Here is a 26,843-nt window from a genome sequence, read left to right as displayed (position 1 = left end):
CATGTTAATTTAAAATCTTGTATATTTGTTTAAGTTCCAAAGTCCTAATGTAATTTAGTAAAGAAATATACAATTGTCTTTAGCTTGTGTGATAACGAATGTCTTGTTTTAGGCTAAAGAGAAAGTAGCAACGACGCCGGCAAAGAATGCAAATGGAGAGTTAAAGAGAAACGCGGAGTCCGAATCCTCAGACTCCGAAGCGGAGCCCGCTAAGAAAGCCAAACCGGAAGAGAGTTAGTATACTAAACTTTGTAAAAGTATTTAAATTTGACTGATAATGGTTAAATAGCCTCCTCCCACCCATACTTGGTGGTAGGGCTTTGTGCAAGCCCGTCTGGGTAGGTACCACCCACTCATCAGTTATTCTACCGCCAAACAACAGTACTCAGTATTGTTGTGTTCCGGTCTGAAGGGTGAGTGAGCCAGTGTAACTACAGGCACAAGGGACATAACATCTTAGTTCCCAAGGTTGGTGGCACATTGAGCACACGATGTAAGGAATAGTTAATAATTCTTACAGCGTTAATGTCTATGGGCGATGGTGACCACTTACCATCAGGTGGCCCATATGCTCGTCCACCAAACCATAAAAAAAAAAGTTGACCCGTCTTAGTTCCATAGATTGGTGGCGCTTTGGCGATGTAAGGAATGGTCAGTGTATCTTACGGCGTTATTGTCTATGTGGTGACTAACGTGTGCTATACGTGTGTGCGTGTGTGCGTGCGGCAGGCGGCGCGGGGGCGGCGGGCGCGGCGGGCGCGGCGGGCGAGGCGCCGCGGCGGCGCGCGCTGCAGATCGACGCGGGCGCGGAGGCGGCCATGGAGGCGGAGTCGCGCGCGGCCCGCGAGCGCGCCGTGGTGCCGTTCGAGCAGCGCGTGCGCGCCTTCCTGCAGATGCTGCACGAGAGCGACGTGTCCGCCTTCTCGCCCTGGGAGAAGGAGCTGCACAAGATCGTCTTCGACAGCCGCTACCTGCTGCTCGACTCCAAGGAGCGCAAGCAGGTGACGCACGCATCTCTACCTGTACTAGACGTATCTATCCGAAAAATACGGTAGATGAGACTCAGCGGGATGGTCCATAATTTCTAATGAAATTTTTACCTCAGACATTGTAGCATTGTAATGGAATATGCTCCAATATAATATCAATTAAGGAGAAAGCCTTAAGATGAGCCCTTCCCGACCATGAATATGATATATATATATATATATATATATATATATATATATATATATATATATATATATATATATATATATATATATATATATATATATATATATATATATATATATATATCATATTCAATATTAAAACATTTCTTCCTAAATAACCACTATTTTTATTTAACCAATATAGCTATAAGATATAGTCATATATGTAATGTTGTACTTGGTATCATTCCAGGTGTTTGACAAATACGTCCGCGAACGTGCTGAGGAAGAGAGGAAGGAGAAGAAAAACAGGTTGCAACAGAAGAAACAGGCGTTCAGGCTGCTCATGGAGGAGGCCAAGCTGCATTCCAAGTAAGAACTAATATTATATATGAAATACCTCATTGATAAGAAAAAATATAGGTATTATATTAAAATGGACGAAATAAGATCAAGGAATCCCTGAAAGGGGTATATTTGTTGTTAATAATATTTTAAATATATATATTTAATTAAAACGTTAAATTCAAACGCGTACTAGTACATAAAAAACCAACTCTGGTTTACATAAAATTGAAAACGTCCACAGATCGTCGTTCATGGACTTTTCGAGCAAGTACAGTCGCGACGAGCGTTTCAAGAATATCGAGAAGATGCGCGACAGGGAGGCGTACTTCAACGACTACATCGCGGAGGTCAGGAAGAAGGAGAAGGAGGACAAGGACAGGAAGAGGGAACAGGTGAGCGCCACTATAAGGAGGACTTGTACGAATGGGAGACACGCGTCGTACACGAGCCGCTCTTGTGTAAAGTGCAAACATGATCTTATAATACGCTTTGAAAGGAGACCTCGAGCGTACACATTTGTACGATTTGGAAATTAAATGTACCCCTGAGAAGTGTACTGATGTACACTAAGTACATAATTAGAATTGTTGAACTTGCATTGAACGTTGGTCAGTTGAAAGAATGATTTGTCTGTCTGAGTTTCATCAAAATCGATCGTGCTTTTTTTTTGCTAATATGCGTGGAAGCGATTCGGAAATTATTTAAAGTAATGCTCAAAGAAAGATTTGTATTCAATTTACTGAAACTAAACTAACATACATTTTTTTTCATTTGATTTCAGAATACTTGATATAAAATGTTTTTGATACTTTAAAATTACTTATAAATGAATTAAAAAAACAACTTTCAAAGCTTTCTCGTGTCGAGTTCGATTCTCGATTAAATATCGATTTAATTTTGTAATTATTATACGCGAAATTAATGTGCTCTGCGAATTTGAACCTTAATGAGATTATGATTAATGTTATTATTGTTGAAACTTTAGTCTAATAATGTTTTTTAATTTGATATGATATATTTTAATATTTCCGATATAACCTCTTTCTTTTGAAGTATATATTTTTATTATCTGTTGAGATGTTTAATTAATTAGATGAATTTTAATTAAGACAGATTATATCGAAAATGTTTTTTTTTTTTGTTTAAAATTGATTGAATACTATGCGTTATGAAATGTATGTTAATTTTATATATTTATATGAAGGGTTGAATCCTCGCTAATATAATGATTTATTGGTTGACTTTGGTTATGTATTCAGAACGCATAGTACATATGTAATGTTGTTTGTGTGTGTATAATGATAACTTTCCCCTTTCTATCAAGCGACTGTGTTTCATGATAATGCCGTTCAAGAAACGATGATTGAGAATATAGAGAATAACTATAATATACATGAATTTATAGTTTGATATATATAGGTAATTTTAATGAATGATTACGGAAGATTGTTGGACGAGAGATTAGTACGTTGTATGCGATACGGCAGACGCGACTCGGGCGGCGGCGGCGGCGGCGGCGCGGGGGAGCACTTGACGAGCGCACTCGCCCGCGAGCTCTGGAGTCTCGTTACGTACACTGCCCGCACGGCGCTTGCGCGTGGACCGAATCTGGTCCATGCATATTGCCGTGGACCAAATGTGGTCCATGATTTTTTTTCATTGATTCGATTAAATTAGAGACTAGCTTTGTTGATTTGAGATTTAAAGCTTGGTATCGTGATAAAAGTTTACATCAAAATGAGTTGATATGACATTAAGGAAATAAAATAGCCATTTCTTATTGAATGATATAATTCAATATTTTTTAAATATTACCAAGTGTAATTTAATATTTAAAACAAATTTTGAAATTTAAATATAGTATTTATATCATAACATACTATGTTGTATTAGCGAGACTCCATTGCTAGTTTATAGAATTTGTTATATTATGAAAAAAAAAATAAGTCGTTACATTACTTTGAAACCGTTGCGTTATTTAACGAATGTAACGTTACGTTAATAACGTATATGTAAATTTTTTTTAGACAACGCGATAAATTGATATATACATCGTCAAGTGATCGCCCCGGTTCACAAGACGCGACATAAGGTTAGAAAAAATAATTTTAAGCAAATAAAAATAATATATATATATATCTTAATTATATATAGACGATAGTTATCCCCCTAACATTGGCAGACACCGTCTTATCTAGCGGTGAGTCGAATTTTATTATTAAAATAGCAAAAGGCCCGGAATGCGTTGCGATGCCAAGCTTTTTTTTTTTTAATTCTCATCCAAGACTTGGTGGTTCAAAGTCGTAAGTTCAAGTGGTATAGCAACGCATAAGGGACGATGAAACAGATAATATTATATAGATAAAGATATCCCCCCTATATAGCTTTGAAAGCTACGAGATGCATGCCCGATCAGTGTTGCCACGCTGCATCGGATCATTCGATAGTACATGGTGATGGGTTGCCAGTGAAAAAAATAAAAACGAGATGATTGTTAAATTATTGTAAATAATTAAATTCTTAATCAGTAGAGTCAGTTGATTGATTACGAGGAATTATATTGAGGTCCCCCGAACAACTAATAATTTCTTTTTCAGGTTTTTTTAATTATAATTTTTTGTTTTGTTTGAAATGTTTACGGAGACTTTTTTTTTTGTATATATTGAATATATATACATATATTTGTATGTTTGTACTTGGAAACTACTGAACCGTATATAATTGTTTTTGGATTATATATATATTTAAATAATATAGATTAAATATACATGTTGATGTAAATAAAAACTCTCCGTTGACTTTCAATGAAAGCACATCAAATAAATGTGTGTATCTAGTTTATTTTTGTGAATTAATTGAAACAATCTATAAAAAGTAGTCAATATATATAAATTAATTTCAAATATGTCTGTCCGTTTGTAAAACAGAATATATATAAATTTTTTTTCAAATTTAAATTAATATTTGAAATATTTTTTCAATGACAAAACGAAATGTAATCAAAGATATATTTAGGCGTTGGCAGTTTTACGGGTTCGTATTTAGAAGTTATAGAAATATAAGTGATTATAGGAGTAAGACGGTTAGCTGCTGATCTGATGACCTGGGTTCGAACCCCAAGTCAGACAAATAGAAAGATGTCAGTGCGATTGGTTGGTTATTGTCCAACAGGTATTAGGGATATAACGTCATCTCATAGTTTGTTTTATGTTGGCCTTGGATAAAGTTGTCACATACACATATATTATATATATCTATACATATAATAAAATTGGAGTGTCTGTTTGTAATATTAAAACAGCACTTTTTTACTCAATGTATATCTATTTATACTCGGTACTTATACCGAAGTAACACTTTTTACGATTTTTATCTGTCTGTCTGTTTTTTTGTTCCGGCTAATCTCTGGAACGGCTGGACCGATTTCGAAGGGTCTTTCAGTGGCACATAACTGATATAATAAGGAGTAACTTAGGCTACGATAATACTATTTTTTCTTAAATTCAAACGCGTACCAGGTCACGGGCACAGCTACTATAGTATATATTATAGTAAATATAATCAGCCTTATATCGAAACCAATAATATATACTACTACTAATCATAGTTAGCGTTATATAAATATTTGTAATTTTGTCAATTTTGTATATTTTTTCACAATTTTTTAAATATATGTAAAGTAACATACTTCAAACAACGCGACATAAAATTTTCCTTGTCGATATGATGAAAGTCTGTACATATATATTCATTTATATACGAATTTTTGGTCATGTCTTGCTAAATAGTTATTAATATGTAAGTCTCTTGTTACTAATGGGTATACAGGGGGTACTTTTAACCGTCAAAAGTACCCCCTAAAAGTATCAATCCACGATGGATTTCCCCCCTATGTATACACAGACATACATTCGTTAACAAGTAACAAATTAAAGATGACGACCACACTAATACAATCGAGGGATTCCCCGTAAATCGTAAATGAAAAGGGTTGCCAGTTACCCAAATTGATTCCCTAATCTTTAATTTAAAAAAATAACTGCTACGTAACGTGTTGTAGGAAGGACCCCCTCCCCCTGCTACACATCGTACACCCCCTCCCCCTCAAATAGCGTTACATAATACTTGAAGGCTTAATAGGATCCTCGATACCAAATATTCCATCAATTTGTTAAACAGTGGTAATCCCACATAGACAAATACTCCAATCTTTGAATAATATTTTGTTATAAGCTTGATGGTGATTTCGGCCCAATGCATCAATGATGGTAAATGGTCACTGTCTTAGACATTGCTGTTACAGTAATATTGACCATTCCTTAATTTGACACTAGACGTTATGTCCCTTGTGCCTGTAGTTACACTGACCTACACACTCCTTAAAACTCAACACAGCTATACTAAGCGCTTCTGTTTGACGGTACCATATCTGACAGACCCAGACATTTACACGAAACCCTATCATTAAGTAAATTTGTTGCTATTTATTACTAGACCTCCGTGGTCGAGTAGTGTGTACGCCTGTTTTCATGGGTACGACACTCCGAGGTCCCGGGTTCGATTCCCGGCCGAGTCGATGTAGATTATCATTAGTTTTCTAAGATGTCTTGGGTCTTTATGTGTGGTACTGTCGTTACTTCTGATTCTGATTTTCCACAACACAAGTGCTTTAGCTACTCACATTGGGATCAGAGTAATGTGTGTGATGTTGTCCAATATTTATTTATTATTATATATATTCTTGAATAGCTGTAGTCTGAATTATGTAAAATGTTTCCTACTAATGAACCCGTAAGGCTGTTTATCGCTAGCACCATAAAATTAGGTAGGTTATAAGATCTGAAAACGAAAATGGAGGTCGAGATCAATTAAATACGTATTCCGTTAAATATATTTCAATATATATGTCATACATAAATACTTTAGGTAATAATAATAAATAATGTAATGATAACAGCCTGTAAATTTCCCACTGCTGGTTAGGAGCATATTCAACCACGCTACTCCAATGCATGTTGGTGGATTCACATGTGTCAGAATTTCGTTGAAATTAGACACATGCAGGTTTCCTCACGATGCTTTCCTTTTTCCGAGCACGAGATGAATTGTAAACACAAATTAAGCACATATAGTATTGCTTGCCTGGATTTGAACCCGCAACCATCGGGTAAGATGCACGCGTTGTAACCACTGGGTCATAACAGACAAACAAAGACAGTGCGTTCAGTTTATAAATTTGTTGAAAATACTGTAATATGAAATTTATTTCGAAAAATTTAGATCTCATTAAAATGTCGTCAGTAATATTTCGTAAGAAATAGGTACATATTTTTTTGTTTTTTCATATTTAATTATAAGTGAAAGTGATCAAATTAAAATCTTTACATATAATAAAATTAGAGAGTCTGTTTGTAATATGAAAATAACCGCCTCTTTGCAAATTCATATGTATAACATATTTACACGGTTCATACATCAATATAAATTTTTCTATGCAAATTTTTGTCTGTTCCTGCTGAACGGATTTTGATGGGACTTTCACTGGAAGAAAGTTGAAGTAATAAAGCGTAACTTAAGTTACAACAATATATTTTTTTTAAAATGCTAAAAGTCGAGGGCACGGCTGTTAAATATATTTACAATATTGCTGTACAATAAATGATGGCGTTTTTAATGTCAGAAAATATAAAACAAAGTCGCTCACCGCTGTCTGTCCATATGTATGCTTATATCTTTGAAAATACTCAACGGATTTTGATGTGGTTTATTTTATAGATACAGTGATTCGAGAGGAAGATTTATATGTATAATACATGGACAATGTAAAAGAGAAACATTGATTATTTTAGAGGTTTTAAAGTGATGTCATAAATAAACCTAATAGATATAAAATATAAAAAATACTTTAAAAGGTCTCAAAAAAGACTAATTAGTGAATAACTGTGAATGTTATGAAAGCTTATCTAGTATATCAGCATTTCACCAGTGCAAAGCCAGGCGTGTCGCTAGTCTATGACGTATGACTTACATATATCTATATCTCTACATATAATAAAATTGGTGTGTCTGTTTGTAATATTAAAACAGCCCTTTTTTACTGAATGCATTTGTATATATACACGTTGCATATACCAAAGTAACATTTTTTACAATTTTTGTCTGTCTATTTGTTCCGGCTAATCTCTGGAACGGCTGGACCGATTTTGACGGGACTTTCACTGGCAGATAACTGATATAATAGGGATTAACTTAGGCTACAATAGTAATTTTTTTTTTGTTAATTTCAATCGCGTACAAGTTTGCGGGCACAACTAGTATGTTATATGCTATATAGAGTAAGCGTTTATGTCGTTTGAAAGCTTCCGGTTTCGCCTCCATCTTCGTTTCCAGTAAACTAATGCCGATTCTCTTCCAGGAACTAATATTTCTTTCATTCCACAGCATTTAAAGTTTATTTTCTTATATTCTTTCAATCTTTTCAGCTCCTAATACGATGTCTTGTCTTTCAGGAGTTGCTGATAACAGAGCGCTTTTATTTGGGAGTTACGTGCGGTTTGCTTTCTGTTCTGGGGGATACTTGCTATGCGAAGTAGTTTTTAAGGAGGGGGGGGGGGGTTGTCTCTGATTCGGGATTGTTTATGTTTTATTTCGTATATTTACGACCTTTTCTGATGTTGTTTAGAGGTCCATTGGTTTGTTGATGCTCTGTTTATGTTATGACACAGGGTGGCAAATATTTGTCCAACTAATGACCCCCTAAACAATGTTTGTTGTTAAGGTCGGAAATATTCGAATGAATGATAAATAATCTCCATTTTGTATGTCTTTATGGTTAGATTTGAATGTTCGTAGATAAATGATAAAAGATTTCTCCCAGAGCACGAAGCAATCCGCTCGTCCCCCGCACCCAGTCGCGCCGGTCATGAGGCCCGGACTAATGCCGCCCCCCCTGTTTTAGGCCAAGACGGAGTTCATAGCGCTCCTCAAGGAGAAGGCGGTCGATCGCCACGCGCGCTGGGTCGACGTCAAGAAGAAAATCGACTCGGACTCGCGATACAAGGCCGTCGAGAGTAGCTCGATGAGGGAGGATTACTTTAGGGAGTACTGTAAGATCGTTAAGGAGGAGAGGAAGAAGGAGAAGGACGGAAAGGAGAAAGGTGAGTCGGTTGAGTTAGTGTTGCTTATCGATGGAAGATGTGGGTTTACGGTTTAATCAAAATGTACTTTATTCATTAGTATACATAGTATTTGAGAAGAATTTGCGTGATTTTAAACGCGTGTCACACTATGGCAAAGAATACTTTTTGATTACATAAATATTTGCACAGTTATACTAAAAATAGTATATAATCATAATATACTTTATTAAAGTAGGCTTTTACAAGCATTTTTGAATCGTCATTTAACAACTTTTTTAAGTGAATCTATCACCGGTTTCAAATATAGATTATTGAGAAGATCCGGCAAAAAAATTCATCCTGCCTGAAAGTCAACAAGAATTGAGTGTAAGATTCAAAAGTGCTTGTAAAAGCCTACTTGAATAAAGTATATTTTGATATAATGAATATCAAAATACACTTTATTCAAGTATTGTATAAGTATTCAAGTATAGTACGACACAACATAGATGTCGCATCGGCAAAATTCGTAAAACCGATCACATCCGAATTGAATACGCTATCCCAAATTATCAATATTTATTTGCCATGCGAATATGATCTTTACACAAACGTAATAACTTGTAATATCATGTGACCTAATATATTCATTAATTTGACGCGTCGATGTACATGCACTTGTTTTCTCTGACGCGTGAATCTATAGCGACGAATAGCGTCGAGTGGCGCGATAGCGAGCTATTTCTATTGGTTGTGTAAATCGGCAATAAACGTTTTTATTTTCATTCCATTGCATTTTCCGATGCTACATCTAATTTGTGTCATACTATATTACAGTATTGAATGTGTAGATGAAGCTTCACGAATATTTTCAACTGGTACTGATTGTAATTGTCGTATGTCCGTCAGAGCGCGAGCGAGGCAGCAAAAAAGACAAAAAGGACAAAGAGCGAGACAAGGATAAGGACAGAGAGAAGGACAGCAAGAAGGATAAGAAGAAGGAGAAGGCCGGTGACGTAAGTACACGAGCTATATTTGGGTCGGTCGGGTCGAAACGGAAGATGCAGCCGTCTCTTTCTGTTGCTATTGACTTTAATGAAGGGAATGATTGATTTTAAAGGATTGTTTGACTGATACATTGAATAATATTAGTAGATGATGTCTTTTGAATGTTTTAAATTTCGAATGTATGTTTTTTGGGTACAATGATTTGCGGCGGCGGGGGGTTAAAAAATAGGTTTCATTTTTTCCCGCCGTACAAGATTACTTTATAAGACAGTTACGGTGATTACTTTGGTGATATAATTATCAATATTGAGGAATAATAAATATTGCACTCTTATTTCTATTCTGATCAATCTTCTGCATTTGCTGTGTGAAAAGGCTTGATCGAATTTACGATTGTTGATGTTAGTACGATAGGCTGTTTGAGTGGGTTTTAAAATCCGTTTTATTTTATTTAGTAGAGGTTAAGGAACCGAGCAAAAGTTGATTATCAAATTAAAAGTTCCATATATAAATAGCGCGCGAAAACGCTGCTTGGACAATATGGCGCAGCGATGGGCTCGGTGACGTCACTTGCCTGTATTGTAATCTGTAGTACGTTCAGTAGGCAAACGAGGTTAACAAGCAAGTGACGTCATCATAAACCCGACCAATCAGGAGCGTTGTGTGTCACGTGCCAAACGTTTTAAAAAATTTTTTTTTTGAATAACTTAATTATATTAAACTCATAATATACACTGATTACAATAATTGAAATTTTTTGTCGCATTGTCAAATAGCCTATTGTTGATCTCGTGAGACAGGGAATACGATAGGGACCATTCGCTTACGTAAGACTTGCGCTACTTTTTGACCTCCCCCCATCTAATATAAGAAAACATAGGCAGTAGACCAACCCCCCTACTTTAGTATTTATTGCGTTAGAATCTAAAGGAAGAAATGTATACACGTTTGGTTTATTTTAATATTTATTTCAAAGGAACTGATTCAGAGGATTTGAACCTTGATTTTAACTTATTGTGCATTATTTCGTTCTTACATAAGAACAAACGAAACTTCCTATCACTCCTTTGTTAGAAAACATGGTGGACACCCCATAATCTAAATCGTCTTATGTATTTAACGTACGGCTCGATATCTATTCGAATAATTTCGAATATATCTACAAGATGAATTAATAATCGAAGCCCTTGTTCGAATCCGATGTAATCAAAATCAAAATAAACTTAATTCAAATGGGCTTTTAGAAGCACTTTTGAATCGTCAATTAACAATTAAGTGAAGTAACACCGATTTGTAAAGTAGATTCTACCGAGGAGAACCGGCAAGAAACTCAGTAGTTACTCTTTTTCAACATTTAAAATATAACAAACAACATTTAATATTAGTCAAATACAATTATATGTGTATGTAATATATCCTGCCTGGAAGTCAACATGTATTAATTCCAAGCTTTTTTATCATCTACAAAATATTGTATGGAATAATACGCCTTTTTTACCGATGTGTTTTTTATAAACGGTCTGAATTTACGAAACGGCAAAGTTAAAAAATGTCTGTAATGTTGGTAACATAATTTGTTACTCATTAAAAGAGTACTTTCTAGATAAAAAATACGCCTGGATTTAGGCTCGGGTTCCATCATTGAACACCAATTGCTGTAAAGAACAGCATTGTAAATCTGTTTGTTTGAAAAGAGCAACTATGCGAGTTTCTTGTCGTTTCTTGCTAGAAGCTGCTTTCCGAAACGGTGGTAGTGTTTAATTGTTGACGATTCAAAAACGCTTCATTGTGAAGTTGAGAATTAAGGTTGATTTGATTCGATACCAGGACGAATTATTTCGATCGATTGATTGTGCAATGGAATACAATTGTATTAATAATGTATTTTTTAAGGCTTTTTTTTTAATTTACAGGTGTTATTTTATCAAAATTTTTATCAATTTTTTTGAAAGCTAATCTGCGACGGACAATACTTATTGCTATCGTTTCATTAATCGTCATTTCGTAACACTTACAACTATTTTATTTTTTTTATTCGATCCCTGGACGTATAGTAGAGGTCTTGGCCTCTTGTCTATGGCCCGTAACAGACAGCGCGAGACCGCGAAGTGTAACTCGTCCCCGAGTGTCAGGCGACTGTCATAATCTGCGGGGGTCGTTGCCCCGCGGGAAAAAGAAAGAAAATAAAAAAAAAAATCAATTAAAAGTGTGTGGTTTTACAGTGTGTTTTGTTTTATTTAATCTGTGGAAGAGGCAGACGGAGCAACGGTGAGGTACAAGTAGGGAACCTACATCGGACATCCCGCAGAATTATGACAGGCATAGGGTGTGGGCACATCTAACTTTATATATAAAATTATATACAAAATAAATCATTAACTAAAAATGTCTCTGTATGTATTTCGAATCGAGCCACAGAACCGTTAGATGTGGCCTTAACCTAATACCGCCATAAATACGTCGTGTTATCAGCGACGTTACTATATATATTATGACTACTATAATTATAAATTATAATGAATAATTGCATTGTAGTTAACATGCCTTGGAATGCATACGATTCTGAAGCTCTTCTAATTGTACAGTATAACCATTGATTTATTGGTCGTATGTTTGTATGAAATTATTTTCTCCTGAATGATTAAATAACGGCTAAGCGAAATATGTTGTATATGTTTCATTGCTAAATTTAAATCTGTAATTGATTTTTTTAAGACAAGTCGATTTTTTTTGCATATTTACTTATAAAGCACGTGTCCGATGCAGGTTCGCTTGAAATATATTTGATATTAGATTTTTCGATTTCTTTTTTTTTGTCTTCTCTATCGCTTCTGAAGTGCTCCCTTTGTCTCGCAGAAGCAATCCGACCTGTCGACGGAAGACGAGAAGAAGCAACCGACTCCGCCCCCCGACCAGTGGGCGGAGATCCTCGGCATACCCGGCGAGGAGGACTCGAAGGAGTCCAAGTCGACCAAGTCGTCGAAGGAGAAGAAGGAGGAGTCCTCGGAGGCCAGCGAGGCCAAGTCCCGGTCGCCGACGCCGGAGAAGGAGATGAGGTCCCCGAAACAGCTGCGCTCCTCGAAGAAGGAGCTGCCGACGCCCGAGAAGAAGTCCCCGATCAAATCGCCGCCCAAGAAACGCCGGCAGGACTTCAAGTCGCCGGAACCGGAGCCCGAGAAGAAGGGTAAGAAGAAGGCGGCCGAGAAGTCGGAGAAAACGGAGAAGAGGAAACGGAAGAAGTCCGAGAAAGAATAGTGTTTACTTTACGTGTTCTGCAAACGCTGATCGCTGGAACAGCGCCGGTTACTGTGCGGCCGGGACAATTAGGCGTCGCGCGCTGCGACTGCCCCACACTTGCGCGTTGAAATTACCCGACCCTTATGTTTAAATAGCTGTAACTTATATTGTACATAGTCATTTATATATTTCTGTATGTCGATTTTATTTATAACGATATTCGTCGAAGCAATGACATATTGGACAGTAACATAGCCCAGCTGTATATCTACTGACTTGTATTTGGGGGGGGGGGGCGTGACGTCATTAGTAACAGTAACAAAATAGATGATACGATTACATAGTTGATAATAAATTCGGTAATTTCAAATCGCAAGGAATCTCTGTGTCGTTTTATTTTCGTATATTTAAGAGTAATCACTTTTTTTTGAATGTAAATGTAATCGAATAGCAATAATCGATATATTAATTTGTCGAACGAATCGATTTTCTTTTTGTACAGTTGACGATTTATCGATATGTCTTTGTAAATAGTAAATATATGAAACGCTACGTTCAAAATATTAAATATTGCCGTCTCTCTCTGGTCATAGTTGATTCGATGAGACGGAAGACATTGTATAACTCTTATAAACAATGTTTTTGTAAGTCATTCAATTGATTGTTGATTAAAAGGCTCTATATGACATATAATATGATCAATATATCTTTATGTATTCGTTATTTATGTAATTTTATTCGAATTTAATCGTGATATGTTTTTTGTTTTGCTAACCTTACTAGAAGGTTTTTTATCAAATGCGGTAAGTAATTCAATGGATTTTATTTCTCAATCTGTTAAATATATTAGTTTTTATTGAGTATATATGTATATGTACTACTAACGACCCGCCCGGTATCGCACGGGTGCAATACTGATACTAAATATACTACAGAATTTGTTTATTTACGACATCACATTAGAAACTTCTAAAATTATCAGTGTTTCTTTACTATATTGTTCATGTATATATACAAAAAGCTTCCTATCGAATCGCTCTATCTGTTAAAAGAATCGCATCAAAATCCGTTGAGTAATTTCAAAGATCTAAGCATACATAGGGACAGACAGCGGTGAGCGACTTTGTTTTATACTGTGTAATGATGTAAGATATTAATGTTCCTCTATATATAGGGTAACAGGTTCGAATCCGCGTAAGCTTAAAATTAAATTATTAAATATCGATTATTGCGATTCGATAACATATGTATATGAAAACTCGGACATTGTAAATATTGACAAAAAAATATATGTAATGTATATTAATATAGATATATAAAATTATATGTAAGGTTTTTATGTATTGAAAAATGTTTTTTTTTTTTTGTAATTACTCCATCCTGATATATTTTTATCTCTTTCTAATTCCATTAAACGATGACTCGAGTTTATATACTTTTCTCTTCAAAATATATGTTATATATTTCAATAATTTTAACATTAAGACCTTATGGAATGGAATAATGTAGATATATAATACGAAGTTTGGTCACTCCACGTCGATTCTCCCGTAAACAATGTGGCAACACTAAATAATGATATCTCTCTCGAATATAAGGCGTTAAAACGAGATAGCGAGTGTTTTCGTTCCTTTTATAGGTTGTAATAGATTATATCAGTGAATTTTATAAAGACATTTGTTTGAATCGTGGATATTTGAAATAGGACATAAATTGACTGCGGGTAGACGTGCGGTATTACTTACAACGCCGTTGTCTATGGTGGTGACCACTTACCATTAGGTGGACCATTTAATCGTCTATACCTTTAGCATAAATATATATGTACATATATATTAGAAATAATCATAATAATCATCAATACGCCCCTGACCACTATACACTCGTACACTGACTTCAAACTCAGAACTCAATACATTCACAGGCTGGCACTTTGACCAATAAATGATGCATCCAAATTGATGTTTATTAAAAGAACCAATAAATTAAAATGAGTTAAATCGCTCTACGCAAATAAAACACAGTGGAAAATGGCGGTGAAGAGTGCCGACATGATAGAGCGTCACGTCATTTCCTGCCACGGTATTCGAGTCGGTATTAACAAAATGTGTAAACTTTTTTTTCTGACGGTACTCTGTCCATATCCTCACAATGAATGCAGACTCTTTTAATGCTATTTCCAAGATGCGTTATCTCATATTTACAATTTTAAAAAATATAAATTATATTGCGGTATTTTTTTTCTGACGGTACTTGCCAACATCCTCACGTGAGTGAAGCTTCTTTTATTTTAATGTCAATTCCATCACGCCCTATTTCAAATTTCCACTTTTTATAACATACGAATTTATAAACGGCTTTTCTAACTCAAAGTCTAGACCAGGGGCGTAGCTACCGCCGTATCTATCGTATCAATTAAACGAGGGCCACGGGGGCCAAATTACCCTTCCTAAGGTACCTAAACATTTTTTTTATTAGAGGCCCCGTCAAAGCACGCTACCCTTCTGGTCTTCACAAAATAATTACCAGAAATTTACACGTAGGATATATATACATATATAGTATAGATATATAAGGTATGATTTATTTGTATGCCTGTCTATAGTACATACTACATAGTAAATATATAAAAAAAAATGGTTATTTTGCAATTATTGTCACAAATATAGATAAACACATCGCATTGCTCAACTGAATGTTTTTAATTCGATAAACTTTTGATTTTTGATGTCGTAATCAAATTCGGATTAAATTATTTGAAAATCTATCTAATTAAGAAGTTTTGTACAGTTTAAGATCAATCAGCGTTTAGTTATGAGCGTTAATCCGAGTTTGATCGTCGTTTCAGAAACGGACGGTTCGTCGAATATTTTTTTCGTATTAATTCAGTAATTTTAAGTCAACAATAGGTTAGTGATATAATTTTAACTTTACACATTAAAACCGTTGAATAAACTCACTGACTTATTGAGTTAAAAATTAAGTTATGTTTCAATATCGGATTATTTTTCTTTACAGAATATACTGATTATTTAAATATTTAACCACAGATTAAATACTTACGTTACAGCGTTTTAGTTTCTATCTTGGTCGTCATATCATGTCATGTTAAAATATCATGAAATTCGGTTCAGCGGTTTGGTCGTGAAAGACCGACAGACAGACGCAGTTACTTTCACATTTATGATATTAATATAGATAAATCTTAGGTGCGTATAGTACGACACGACTTAGATGTCGCATCGGCAAAATTCGTAAAACCGATCACATCCGAATTGAGTACGCTATCCCCAATTATCAATATTTATTTCTCATGTGAATATGATCTTTACCCAAATGTAATAAGTTGTAATATCATATGACCTAATGTATTCATCAATTTGACGCGTCGATTTACACGCACTCGCTGTCTTGGGTTGAACTGATGCGGGAATCGATAGCGACGAATAGCGTCGAATGGCGCGATAGGGAGCTGTTTTTATGGTTGTGTATATTGGCAGTAATCGGTTTCATTGAATTTGCCTGCCGATGCTACGTCTAAGTTTTGTCGTACTATACTTATATACAAACAGACAGACCGCTTGTAATAAAATCGTCACATGAAATCAGCTGTTAGCTGTCAGCCATTTTGAATCGACCACAGACTGTAAATAAATGTCATTTTAATCATATAACTGATAGTACACTCGCGTACTTTATATTTCTACGTATTATAATTGTAAATAATATTTGAATTCTTTTTTTATTTTTTAAAAAAAATAAACACTTATTAGTGACTATGGAATGATTGAGTTGTATTAAATATGTTGTATTGACGTTGTGTTTTATTTACTTTTTAATTTTTTTGTATATGGCTAGTAGTCGCCTGCGGTGTCGCTCGCGTTTTCGTGAGGCTGTTATCATGTTTTAGGCAAAAAAGTAGCCTATGTCCTTTCTTAGAGTTTAAGTTTGCTTCATACCAAATTTCATCAAATTAGATTCAGCGGTTTAGTCGTCAAAGAGCGAAAGATAGACATAAATAGTTACTTTCAAATTTATAATATTAATTTAGATTATATGACAAAGGTATTATATATAACATTTTAAATGAACATAGTTATTTTTATTATTACAGTTATTACAAACGGGATTTTTACAATGATTTTAAATTGACGCAGACACAATATCGTGAACAAGACATACGTAGATAATGTCGAAATATCGAGCTACACCAAATACAAATAAAACCATAGTAAATATCCCGTATTTAATAACTGTAATAAGGGTGTTATATTCATGTGAAGAAATTAAAGCTCCTTTCTGGTAGGATAAATGCAGCCTTTTGATATGTTATTGTAATTGAAAACGATTGATTTGTCTGTAGACACAACTAAGGATTTGAGATTGTTTTTGTTGCTGGACTATTATATTCTAAGCGTTCTGCCTTATCGACAGAATAGGCTATTTGACTAGTTTTTAAAATCCATTTTATATTATTTAGTAGAAGTTAAGGAACCCAGTAAAAGTAGATTTTTTTTATTTCTAGTACATATTTGCCGAAACATATCATATTAAAAATTCCATATTTAAATAGCGCGCAAAAACGCTACTTGGAAGACTAAAATCAGGAGCGTTTTGTGTCACCTGACAAACGTTTGAAATAATGCATTTTTATTCTTGGATTTTTAAATAAATTAAGTATTATTTTCAACGTTCGTTAGTAAATAACCATTTTTAAACTCATAATATACACTGATTACAATGATTCACAACTTATTTTACGCATTGTCAAATAGCCTATTACGAAATACAGACTTCTCAGTAAAATAGTCTCAACAAAATGTTGTTACGGACGGACGTTTCATTACCTCCGACTTTTTGATTTTTGAGGATGCAGAGTTTTTCAATCAATTTTCTCAGCAGATAATATAATATACAGACTTTCAACTTTCATTAGTAACTCTTTGACTTTTTCAAACAAAGCTCAGACTTTTCCAATATTTGGTCTGCGTTGATATGTTGCACAGATAAAATTAAATAGAAATATGTGCCAAGTCTGTGATGCGTGGACCTACCATGAAGGCCCACAATATTATTCATTGTATATAAATTTTATAATAATAAATAAATATTTTAAGAAAATAACGTAATCGTTTTCAAGTAGTTTTTATGAGTTTTAGTTATTTAAATATTATGTTTTGTTTTTCGTTTTGGTTCCTTCTGTGTTGGTTATATTAGTTTTAACATGGTAAATATATGTTGTATAATAACTTATTGTGTCAAAAAATGTTAACAGAATATCATTTAACAAACAGCATTTCATAAACTGATGTGTTACTTTATATACTCCGAAATCTTTTTACAGAAGATTTGATTTCAATCGCAAAGGATGCAATTTTCTGAATTACATTGAAAGTCGTCATCGAACATTACATGCAACAGTAATTTAAGTTCCCTATATTACAAATAATAATTAAAATCATTCTGCGATAATAAAATTTCCTAGTATCAACAGACTTTGTAAAAAGGTAGACAATAAATGTAAAAGATAATAAACAGGAGCCGGTAGCGGAGGCGTCGGAGGCGGAAGAGGCGGAACCCGAGGAGACGGAGAGCGAGGCGGCCAAGGAGCGCGAGGCGCGCGCGCAGGCTTCCATCAAGGAGCGCGAGCGGCAGGTGCAGCGCGCGCTCGCCACCAGCCTGCGCGACCGCGACAAGGAGCGCGAGTACCACAAGCGCGACGAGGCCGTGCAGGTGACGACCACTCGGTGGTAGGGCTCTGTGCGAGACCGTCTGGGTAGCTACCACCCACTCATCTGATATTCTACCAGACAACAGTACTTGGTATTGTTGTGTTTCGGTTTGAAGGATGAGCCAGTGTAACTAGCACAAGGGACATAGCATCGTAGTCCCCAAGAAAGTGGCGCATTGGTGTTGAAAGGAATGGTTAATGTTTCTTACAGCGCCATTGTCTGTGGTAGTGACCACTTACCATCAAGTGGCCCATATGCTCGTCCGCCAACCAATAGAATAAAAAAATACAACATCACATACATTACTCTGATCCCAATGTAAGTAGCTAACGCGCTAGTGTTGTGGAAAATCAGAAGTAACGACGGTACCACAAACACCCAGACCCGAGACGACATAGAAAACTAATTAACTTTTTTTACATCTACTTTTACTACTCGATCACGGAGATCGTCATATCTAACGAAGGCCCCTGTTCGGGCGCCATATCTTACTGCCAATGTTGCAGTCCAAGAGTACAGTTTCAAGTAGTTATGATGACATCCGCTTATCCCTTTTCAGCACTTCAACGCTCTCCTGGCTGACCTGGTACGGAACCCCGACTTGACGTGGCGCGAAGCCAAGAAACAACTGAAGAAGGACCATCGATACGGCCTCGCTGAGGAACTCAACAAAGACGATAAGGTATGTTACAATATGATGTTTAGGCAAAGTAAGTATATATAGTCCATTCCAATGACAAAAGGAAACATTCAAAACATACCGTATTTTTCAATATCACAAGTGTTTTGTTGATAATTCCACTATAAGATTAACTACAAACAGTTCTTGATTAATATATCTTCATTTGTAATACAACAATATTTCACTAAACTACATAGATCCACTTTAATTTCACTTCCAAAGTAACGAAAACAGTTTTGTCGACATTCAAGACGCTATTTCTCGCTGACGAACATTAAAAATAGAGGCCTCAACTAGGCATGTTCGCTAAACGAATGTAGACGAATGAATTATACAGATAAAAAATATATTATTTTGGTTTTAAAATTCATTATAGATATTTTTTTTTAATATATTTATTTAATTGGTTGTAATAAATAATATGAATTATTTATTACAAACGTAAAAAGTTACCTAACGATAGATAAAAAAGTTATTTTTATACAGTAAGGTTTTTACATAAAAATAATATTTTTACCAAAAATGTTAAAAGAATTATTTTACTTAAAAATAATCTCTTATCTCGAAATGTAGATCAGTTTTGTGCATAGCAATTTTATAGTTTTGAAAATAATACAATGTTAAGAAAGACATTCGTCTCTCATCTTTCGTATCATGTGCACGGATGCATATTCGGAATTCTCTGAAGTTTTTTATTACGACCTGACTTTGTTTAAACGGAAAATTACTTTTAAAATAAAAAAAATATATATCGTTCTTTAGCATTAATTACCCATTCATTCAATTATTTTCACCTCACTAGTCGAACGCAAATGACATATCAATTCAAGGTCCAAGTTGTTTATTTACCTTTTCTCCTCTTCCCATTGGAATAGACTATACTATTATTTGTTCAGACAGTAGTCGAAGTCAGTCAGTCAGTCTGCCTCAGCAGTGGACTGTGACTTGGATCTATTTCTTGTTAAATATTTGGAAAACAGCGTTTAATTTTTGAGCCGAGTTGTCAGAGTGGTCAGAACGCGTGCATCTTAACCGATGATTGCGAGTTCAAATCCAAGCACTGCTGAATATTCACGTGTTTTTAATCCATCTCGTGCTCGGCGGTGAAGGAACGCATCGTGGGGAAACCTGCAAGTGTCTAAATTCATAGAAATTCTGTAACATGTGTAGCAGTTTCTAGCATGAGTGTGAGCAAGAAGCTGAGTAAATAAATGATCTTCAACTTCAATTCATTGAGATATTACTTTTGTTAATCAAGATCTCAATAAATTGAAGTTCTATTTAATCCACGGTGGATTTCAGAAGGAATAGCATTGAGTATGCCTCGAAATTAATATTAAGTGTATGTATGTTGTGTGTGTTCCACCAACCCGCATTGGAACAGCGTGGTGGAATAAGTTCCAAACCTTCTCCTCAAAGGGAGAGGAGGCCTTTAGCCCAGCAGTGGGAATTTACAGGCTGTTGTTGTTGTTTGTTGTATAAAAGGAGTCAAAAGCAAGTTGTACTGTTTATAACCTTAGAGAGAGACAGTAGAGCTATCTCTCTCTCTCTGTAAGTGGAGTTTAGTTTAGCATGTATAGTGACGGTGGTGGTGACGCCCGCAGGAGCGGCTGTTCAGCCAGCACGTGGGCGCGCTGGCGGGCCGGCGGCGCGACAAGCTGCGCGCGCTGCTGGGCGAGCTGGGCGTGGGCTGCACGGCGCACTGGCGCGACGTGCGCAAGCAGCTCGCCGACCACGCCGCCGCGCCCGCCTACCGCAGCGCGCCGCAGGTCGCACTCGTGTTGTTTTGCTGACGCTACTCTTACTCTTACGCACGCTGAGACGTCTCGTGAGCACGAGCGTCGCCTCATATTATTTTGCTGACGTTACTCTTACTTGTCGTGTACACGAGTGGCACTCACTTGCACGTCAATTATAGTTTAAAGTAAAGGGACATATTATTTTGCTGACGCTACTCTTACTTGCCGTGTACACGAGCGTCACTCACTCGCACTAATGCACGCCAATTATAATTTAAAGTAAAAAGACGCCATTGTGACTGAATAAGTGCTTATGTCAGGGCCTGTGTGTGCAAACTCACAGACTAATGATAAAAATAATATAAGTGTTTTTCTGCTAACCGTATATACCTTTTTATAACTGGTTTCTTTTTAAGTATATTTTAAAGAATTAGTAATGCCTCAAAGTAGTTAATAAATGATTAATATTCCCTTGTTGACGCTACTTTTAGTCTTACGCACGCTGAGACGTCTTGTGAGCACGAGTGGCACTCACTTGCACGCCAATTATAATTTAAAGTGAAAGGACGCCTTCGTGACTGATTAAGGACTTATGCCAGGGCCTGTGTGTGCAAACTCACAGACTAATAATAAAAATAATATAAGTGTTTTTCTGCTAACCGTATATACCTTTTTTTGACGGGTTTCTTTTTAAGTATATTTTAAAGAGTATTGGTAATAGCTCAAAGTAATTAAAAAAATACTAATATTCCCATTTACCCCTCCTTTTAAGTTAGGAGTTGGGACAACTAAAGCCCAAGGAGTCAGGATCAATTACGATATTGACGCTTAAATAGTTTTGACGCGTCTTATAAGAAAGTATAACTTAATAAATATGCAACGCGCCCGCAGATGGAGCGCGAGTTCCGCGACTACCAGCGCGACAAGCAGAGCGCGGCCAAGGCGGCGCTCCGCCAGCTCTTGCTCGAGACGCGCTCCATCACGCACCGCTCGCTCGCCGCCGTGCGCGACGCGCCCGCCGCGCTGCCGCTGCTGCACGACACGCTCCGGCACGACGCCAGGTACGCGGCGCTCGACCACGTCGCGGACGAGCGCCAGCAGATCATCATGGGCTACCTCGAGGAGTTGGAGAAGAAGGGCCCCCCGCCGCCGCCCACGGCCACGGAGCCCTCGCGCCGCGCCAAGCAGTGACGGGTGAACACACATTACATTAAATATATCAAATAAAATTCTTCATTTCTCGATGGAACTTTGTTGCACGGACTCACTCTGTTTATAGTAGGATGTATAGCAAATTCAATAAAACCGATTACTGCCGATTTACCCGACCAATAGAAATAGCTCCCTATCGCGCCACTCGACGCTATTCCTCGCTATAGATTCTCGCGTCAGTTCGACCCGAGACAGCGAGTGCGTGTTTAAGTCAACGTGTCAAATTGACGAATATATTAGGTCATATGATATTACAAGTTATTACGTGTTAGGAGAGTAACCTTAACCTTCAATATGGTGTTATGACATTTGATTCAATATCACAATTTGTATCACATTTTTATTGCATATTATTAATATAGCAGGAGCTATTGAATTTACTTTATTATGTACAATTATTATTGTAATTAATTGATCAATAATTTGTAAAACTGTAATTAATATTATTTCATTTGGTATAGCATTTAATATTGGTACGTAACAATATTTCTTATTTTAAATGATTGAATGTCATTGGAAAAACAATTGGTCGATAGCGTAGACATTCTAACAGAGGATAGAGAGATTGAATCATCATTGTAAAACGATAATATTATTTTGGACATCCCGAACTACTGAAATTACATACGTTTGCGTAAAGATCATATTCACATGAGAAATAAATGTTGATAATTTGGGATAGCGTACTTAATTCGGATGTGATCGGTTTTACGAATTTTGCCGATGGTACGTCTAAGTCGTGTCGTACTATGCCCAGACCATCTTGCACAAGCCCTACTTCCAAGTATAATTCCTATTTGTTCTTTTCCAGTTGCACAGTGACGACTGACGGAGCATTCTGTTTACTAAGAAGCTGTAAGCCTCGGCTGCGATTTGTGTCTGTGAATACATTAGTTATAAATTGTAATAAAAAAATAAAAACACGTTTTAATAATTCGTCTTTTATTATCTGTTTTTAATTCATATCTATCTACGTAAGAAAAATATAATATATATCCTATAATCTATTTTAATTTAAATAAAAAAATACATGTTTTAAATATTGTTATCATTAATAAAGATATATTTTTGCATAATTATTTATGTATACAGACAGATCACGCTTGTACAATTTTAAACAACATTTATTTAACTGGTTGTGCAAAATAATGCATTAGTTTGCATTATTAAAAAAAATAATTAATACGAGCGTAAAAAAATAAACACAAATTTGGCTTCTCTTATTAGTATAATAATTTCTTTCCTTCTAAACGTTTCATAACTAACCTATGATACAAATTAAAAGCTATCTACCTCTATAAATAACACATGCTCAACATTTACGACCGGTTTCTGAACGGCTAATCAAACGTCAGTTTTAACTGTCAAATCGACATCATTAGGGTTAACAGATATAAAATAGTTTAACTTTTAAACCCCTTTTGTTTTTTAAGAAATAACTTAGAACGTAGGAATTATTTCAAATACTTAATTTATTAATGAATCATTAAAACTGCAAAATCCAACTGCCAGCTGCATTTATATATTTTTTTATGTAACTTAATAAATAAATTATTGATATATAACTAACATTATTCGACTCGTCGTTCAGAAACCAGCACCAGTTTCTTTAAAAAAAAACTGAAAACATAAAAGTTTATTACATATTATTAAAAAAGTTAAAAGTCTAAGTCGTCGTCCGATAGCTTGAAGTGTCGCGTGGGCAGCTCCCAAACCTTAACATTGCCGTCGCTGTCGCCAGCGGCGACGCGACACGATCTGAAAAATAAATATACATGTATATTATTAATAACAACATATACTTAGCCTCTGCGGTATAACAATGTGTGAATAAAAAAAAGTGACCTGACTAGCAGTGTCCATTACCAGTAAACTATTAGCTTATTGAAGATTGAAAAAAAAAGTTCCGTAACCAATGTATGCTAATGTCGGAAATTAAACATTATATTTAATGATATTCTAACATTAGTGGAATGGTGGCAAGAATGCTGAATTCGCGGTCAAGATTTATAGAGTAATTATATTTAATTCATATTTGTATATAATTAAGCATTTAATGTAATACTTTTAGTAATATTAATCGGTCTATTTTGGGAAAATAATTTAATAATAGACTAGTTTTATAATATGTCAAAATTCCAAAATATATTTCGATTCTCCCCATTCCTGTTATACTTAAATTGTAATTTAATTCAACTCTGTACTCTCATTGTAACCCAAGAGGGTCAGGTTTAATACTGACCCAAACTGGTTGACAGACACACAAGTGACATCGCCGCAGCCATTCATCCCGGTTACGGGAACAACCCGGCCGCTGTTCACGTTGTACACGCGCAGAGACTCCTCGCAACCAGACAGACCCAGCACCACGCACGGCGGCGACAACCAGCTCATACACGATATCGGAATGTCGAGACAGACAATCTGACAGAAAATAAATAAATAAAAGCAAAACGTCAAATATCTAAGATGGCGGCTGAGAGCTGTCATTTTATTACAACGATAATTTCTAGGGCATTACACAATTGACATTATAATTATAAATAAAGGTAACATTATAAACAGAATACTTGTTAAGATATTTAATACCTATTTTTCTTTAGTTACAAACAAAAGAACCATTTTATAAGAACTCTTTGAGAATAGGATCGTAAATTTCAGAAAGCTCTAGGAGGTTCTTGTGTCTAGATAGAGCAACGTACTACAAAATAATTGAATCAAACAGGCCCGCTATACGGGGTTATTGGTAATTGGTAATAATAAATGTCAATAAAAATCTATTTTTTTCTTCTGATTTATAAAAACGAATAAACACTGGATATTTGTGAATAATTAAACAATCATTATCAGCCCAAATTTAAAAATGGCAGTCAGAAAACGATATTATTTTAATATTTTAAAAAAAATCCTCTATAACGCCTTAAAAACTAAATAAATCATTATGAAACTTGGTCAGTTGCAGATTATTTTAAAAACATAACGGTTTTCTTATCTTTCCAAAAATGTATAAAAACTAGGAATTTATTTCAAAGCAGCCGAAATATAATGACCAGAAAGTACACTGGAGGGAATTCGTATTCGAACATGAACGAATTTGTACTAAAGGTCGCTCATTAAAATTCCCACAAAATTAATTAAAAATAATATCCAATGTAAAATATCTTACTTACTCACTTAACTTACTCACTTAATTAATACAAGTTTAAAATAAAATTTAGGTTTTAATACGCGAGTCCTCTCTAAAAAACTAAAACTCTCTACAACAATGCACAGTACACACAGCATGTTCTACAGTGAATCAGGCAGGATTCTATCCTTATCTAAGAGATCTCTGAAAGAAGCGTTATTTTTTTTAAATCGTACTTAAAGCAGATTCAGGAGTCGCGTCTTGGAAAAAAATCTGCAGACCATTTGAAGTTAAATTCGACCAATATTGCATATGCATATGGGGGTTAAAATTATTGCAAATAGTCACCCCTATCACCTCCTAGCGGATGTACGTCGCATTACCAATGCTAATCTTGATACTCTACAAACATCTTTCTATTATACTAGTATGCGTGTACAGTGACCAAAAGTAGTTTAGTATAAGATTATAAATTAACATGGTCATTTTTATTATTACAGTTATTGATTACGTTCGGTGGAGACTCAGTCTCGTGAACAAGACATTCGTAGTTAATGTCGAAATATCGAGCTCCACCGAACAGAAATAAAAAACAGCGGTTTAATATTTTTGTAACATGACTCCAGTTCTGACAGACAATCTAGACACGTAATCTAAGGTTATACGTATTAAACTATTTCGATTCGTATCGTATCGTGAGATATGAAACCTTACTGCTATTTAAAACGGGTATTTACCATGCTGATATACCATTCAAAACGTCATAAATAAACCGTTTTAAATATTTAGTAGTAATTAAAATAACCATGTTAGTTTAAAATCTTGTATGCAGATTTATTTCAGACTAATGTAATTGAGGAAATGGTATTTAAAATGTAAACAAAAAGACATACCTTCAACGGACTCCCCTGGCTGATATCATACACCCTCAGCTCGGAATCCATGGATATGGAGACGAATATGCCCGGTCTCTGATAGCTGAAGGCCACGTCGAGGACGCAAGTCCCGTGCCCCTCGAGGACATCGTACACCGGATTGCAACCCTCAGCTTCCGCCTTAATCTTGCACAGGAATAACTTCCCAGTCTTCGTCCCCACCACGAAAACATCATCGGGGACTTTCTCGTCAGTCGGGCGCAACGGATAGATCACAATGAAATCGAAGCACGTTATATCGGGTGCCAGTTTCTGGTCGCCGTTGATATTGTAGCAAACTATATTTTCGAATACTTTTTGATCAGCGTTCACCTGCCACGCGTTTAGGGTGCCGTCACATCCAGCGGAGAATAGAACCTGGTTTAAGGATTATGTAAATTTCAATATATTACACAGGTAGAATTAGACATTATGTAGGTACATACAGTCAGTGTGAGAAAACCTTCGTCAGTTATCAAATTCATTCCTTTATCAAGCCTTAAACTCTTAGTACCTTTTGAAATTGAACATCGAATCAACACACAAAACAACAACAACAGCCCGTAAATTTC

General features: G+C 35.6%; 2 protein-coding genes across 5 annotated transcripts in view; one reads left to right on the top strand and one right to left on the bottom strand.

The window, feature by feature from the left end:
• Positions 1 to 23,164, top strand: part of LOC124541733 (transcription elongation regulator 1) — a 33,039-nt gene extending 9,875 nt beyond the window's left edge. For 3 of the 4 annotated variants that reach the window (XM_047119673.1, XM_047119672.1, XM_047119671.1), the window contains 11 exons: positions 113 to 233; positions 730 to 1,001; positions 1,408 to 1,526; positions 1,744 to 1,894; positions 8,461 to 8,659; positions 9,530 to 9,636; positions 18,404 to 18,598; positions 19,157 to 19,279; positions 20,884 to 21,048; positions 21,910 to 22,212; positions 23,042 to 23,164. In XM_047119673.1, coding sequence (XP_046975629.1) covers positions 113 to 233; positions 730 to 1,001; positions 1,408 to 1,526; positions 1,744 to 1,894; positions 8,461 to 8,659; positions 9,530 to 9,636; positions 18,404 to 18,598; positions 19,157 to 19,279; positions 20,884 to 21,048; positions 21,910 to 22,209 — 1,752 coding nt within the window. In that variant the 3' untranslated portion in view covers positions 22,210 to 22,212; positions 23,042 to 23,164. Of the gene's footprint in view, positions 1 to 112; positions 234 to 729; positions 1,002 to 1,407; positions 1,527 to 1,743; positions 1,895 to 8,460; positions 8,660 to 9,529; positions 9,637 to 12,484; positions 14,318 to 18,403; positions 18,599 to 19,156; positions 19,280 to 20,883; positions 21,049 to 21,909; positions 22,213 to 23,041 lie in introns of those variants that run through there. The other variant, XM_047119674.1, reaches the window with a different exon arrangement.
• A 718-nt stretch (positions 23,165 to 23,882) lies between these two features.
• Positions 23,883 to 26,702, bottom strand: LOC124541346 (cytoplasmic dynein 2 intermediate chain 2-like). The gene is made up of 4 exons (XM_047119198.1): positions 26,685 to 26,702; positions 26,251 to 26,649; positions 24,473 to 24,654; positions 23,883 to 23,988 (listed from the first exon to the last, which is right to left on the bottom strand). The coding sequence occupies exons 1-4, from the start codon at positions 26,700 to 26,702 to the stop codon at positions 23,889 to 23,891; spliced, it is 699 nt and encodes a 232-aa protein (XP_046975154.1). The 3' UTR covers positions 23,883 to 23,888.
• Positions 26,703 to 26,843: the final 141 nt, after the last annotated feature.

This window comes from Vanessa cardui, chromosome 28 (genome assembly GCF_905220365.1).
Source record: "Vanessa cardui chromosome 28, ilVanCard2.1, whole genome shotgun sequence".
In the NCBI taxonomy this organism is placed as follows: Eukaryota; Metazoa; Arthropoda; class Insecta; order Lepidoptera; family Nymphalidae; genus Vanessa; species Vanessa cardui.
Note: the sequence above shows the minus strand (reverse complement) of the source record. Positions and strands in the feature narration are given on the sequence as shown.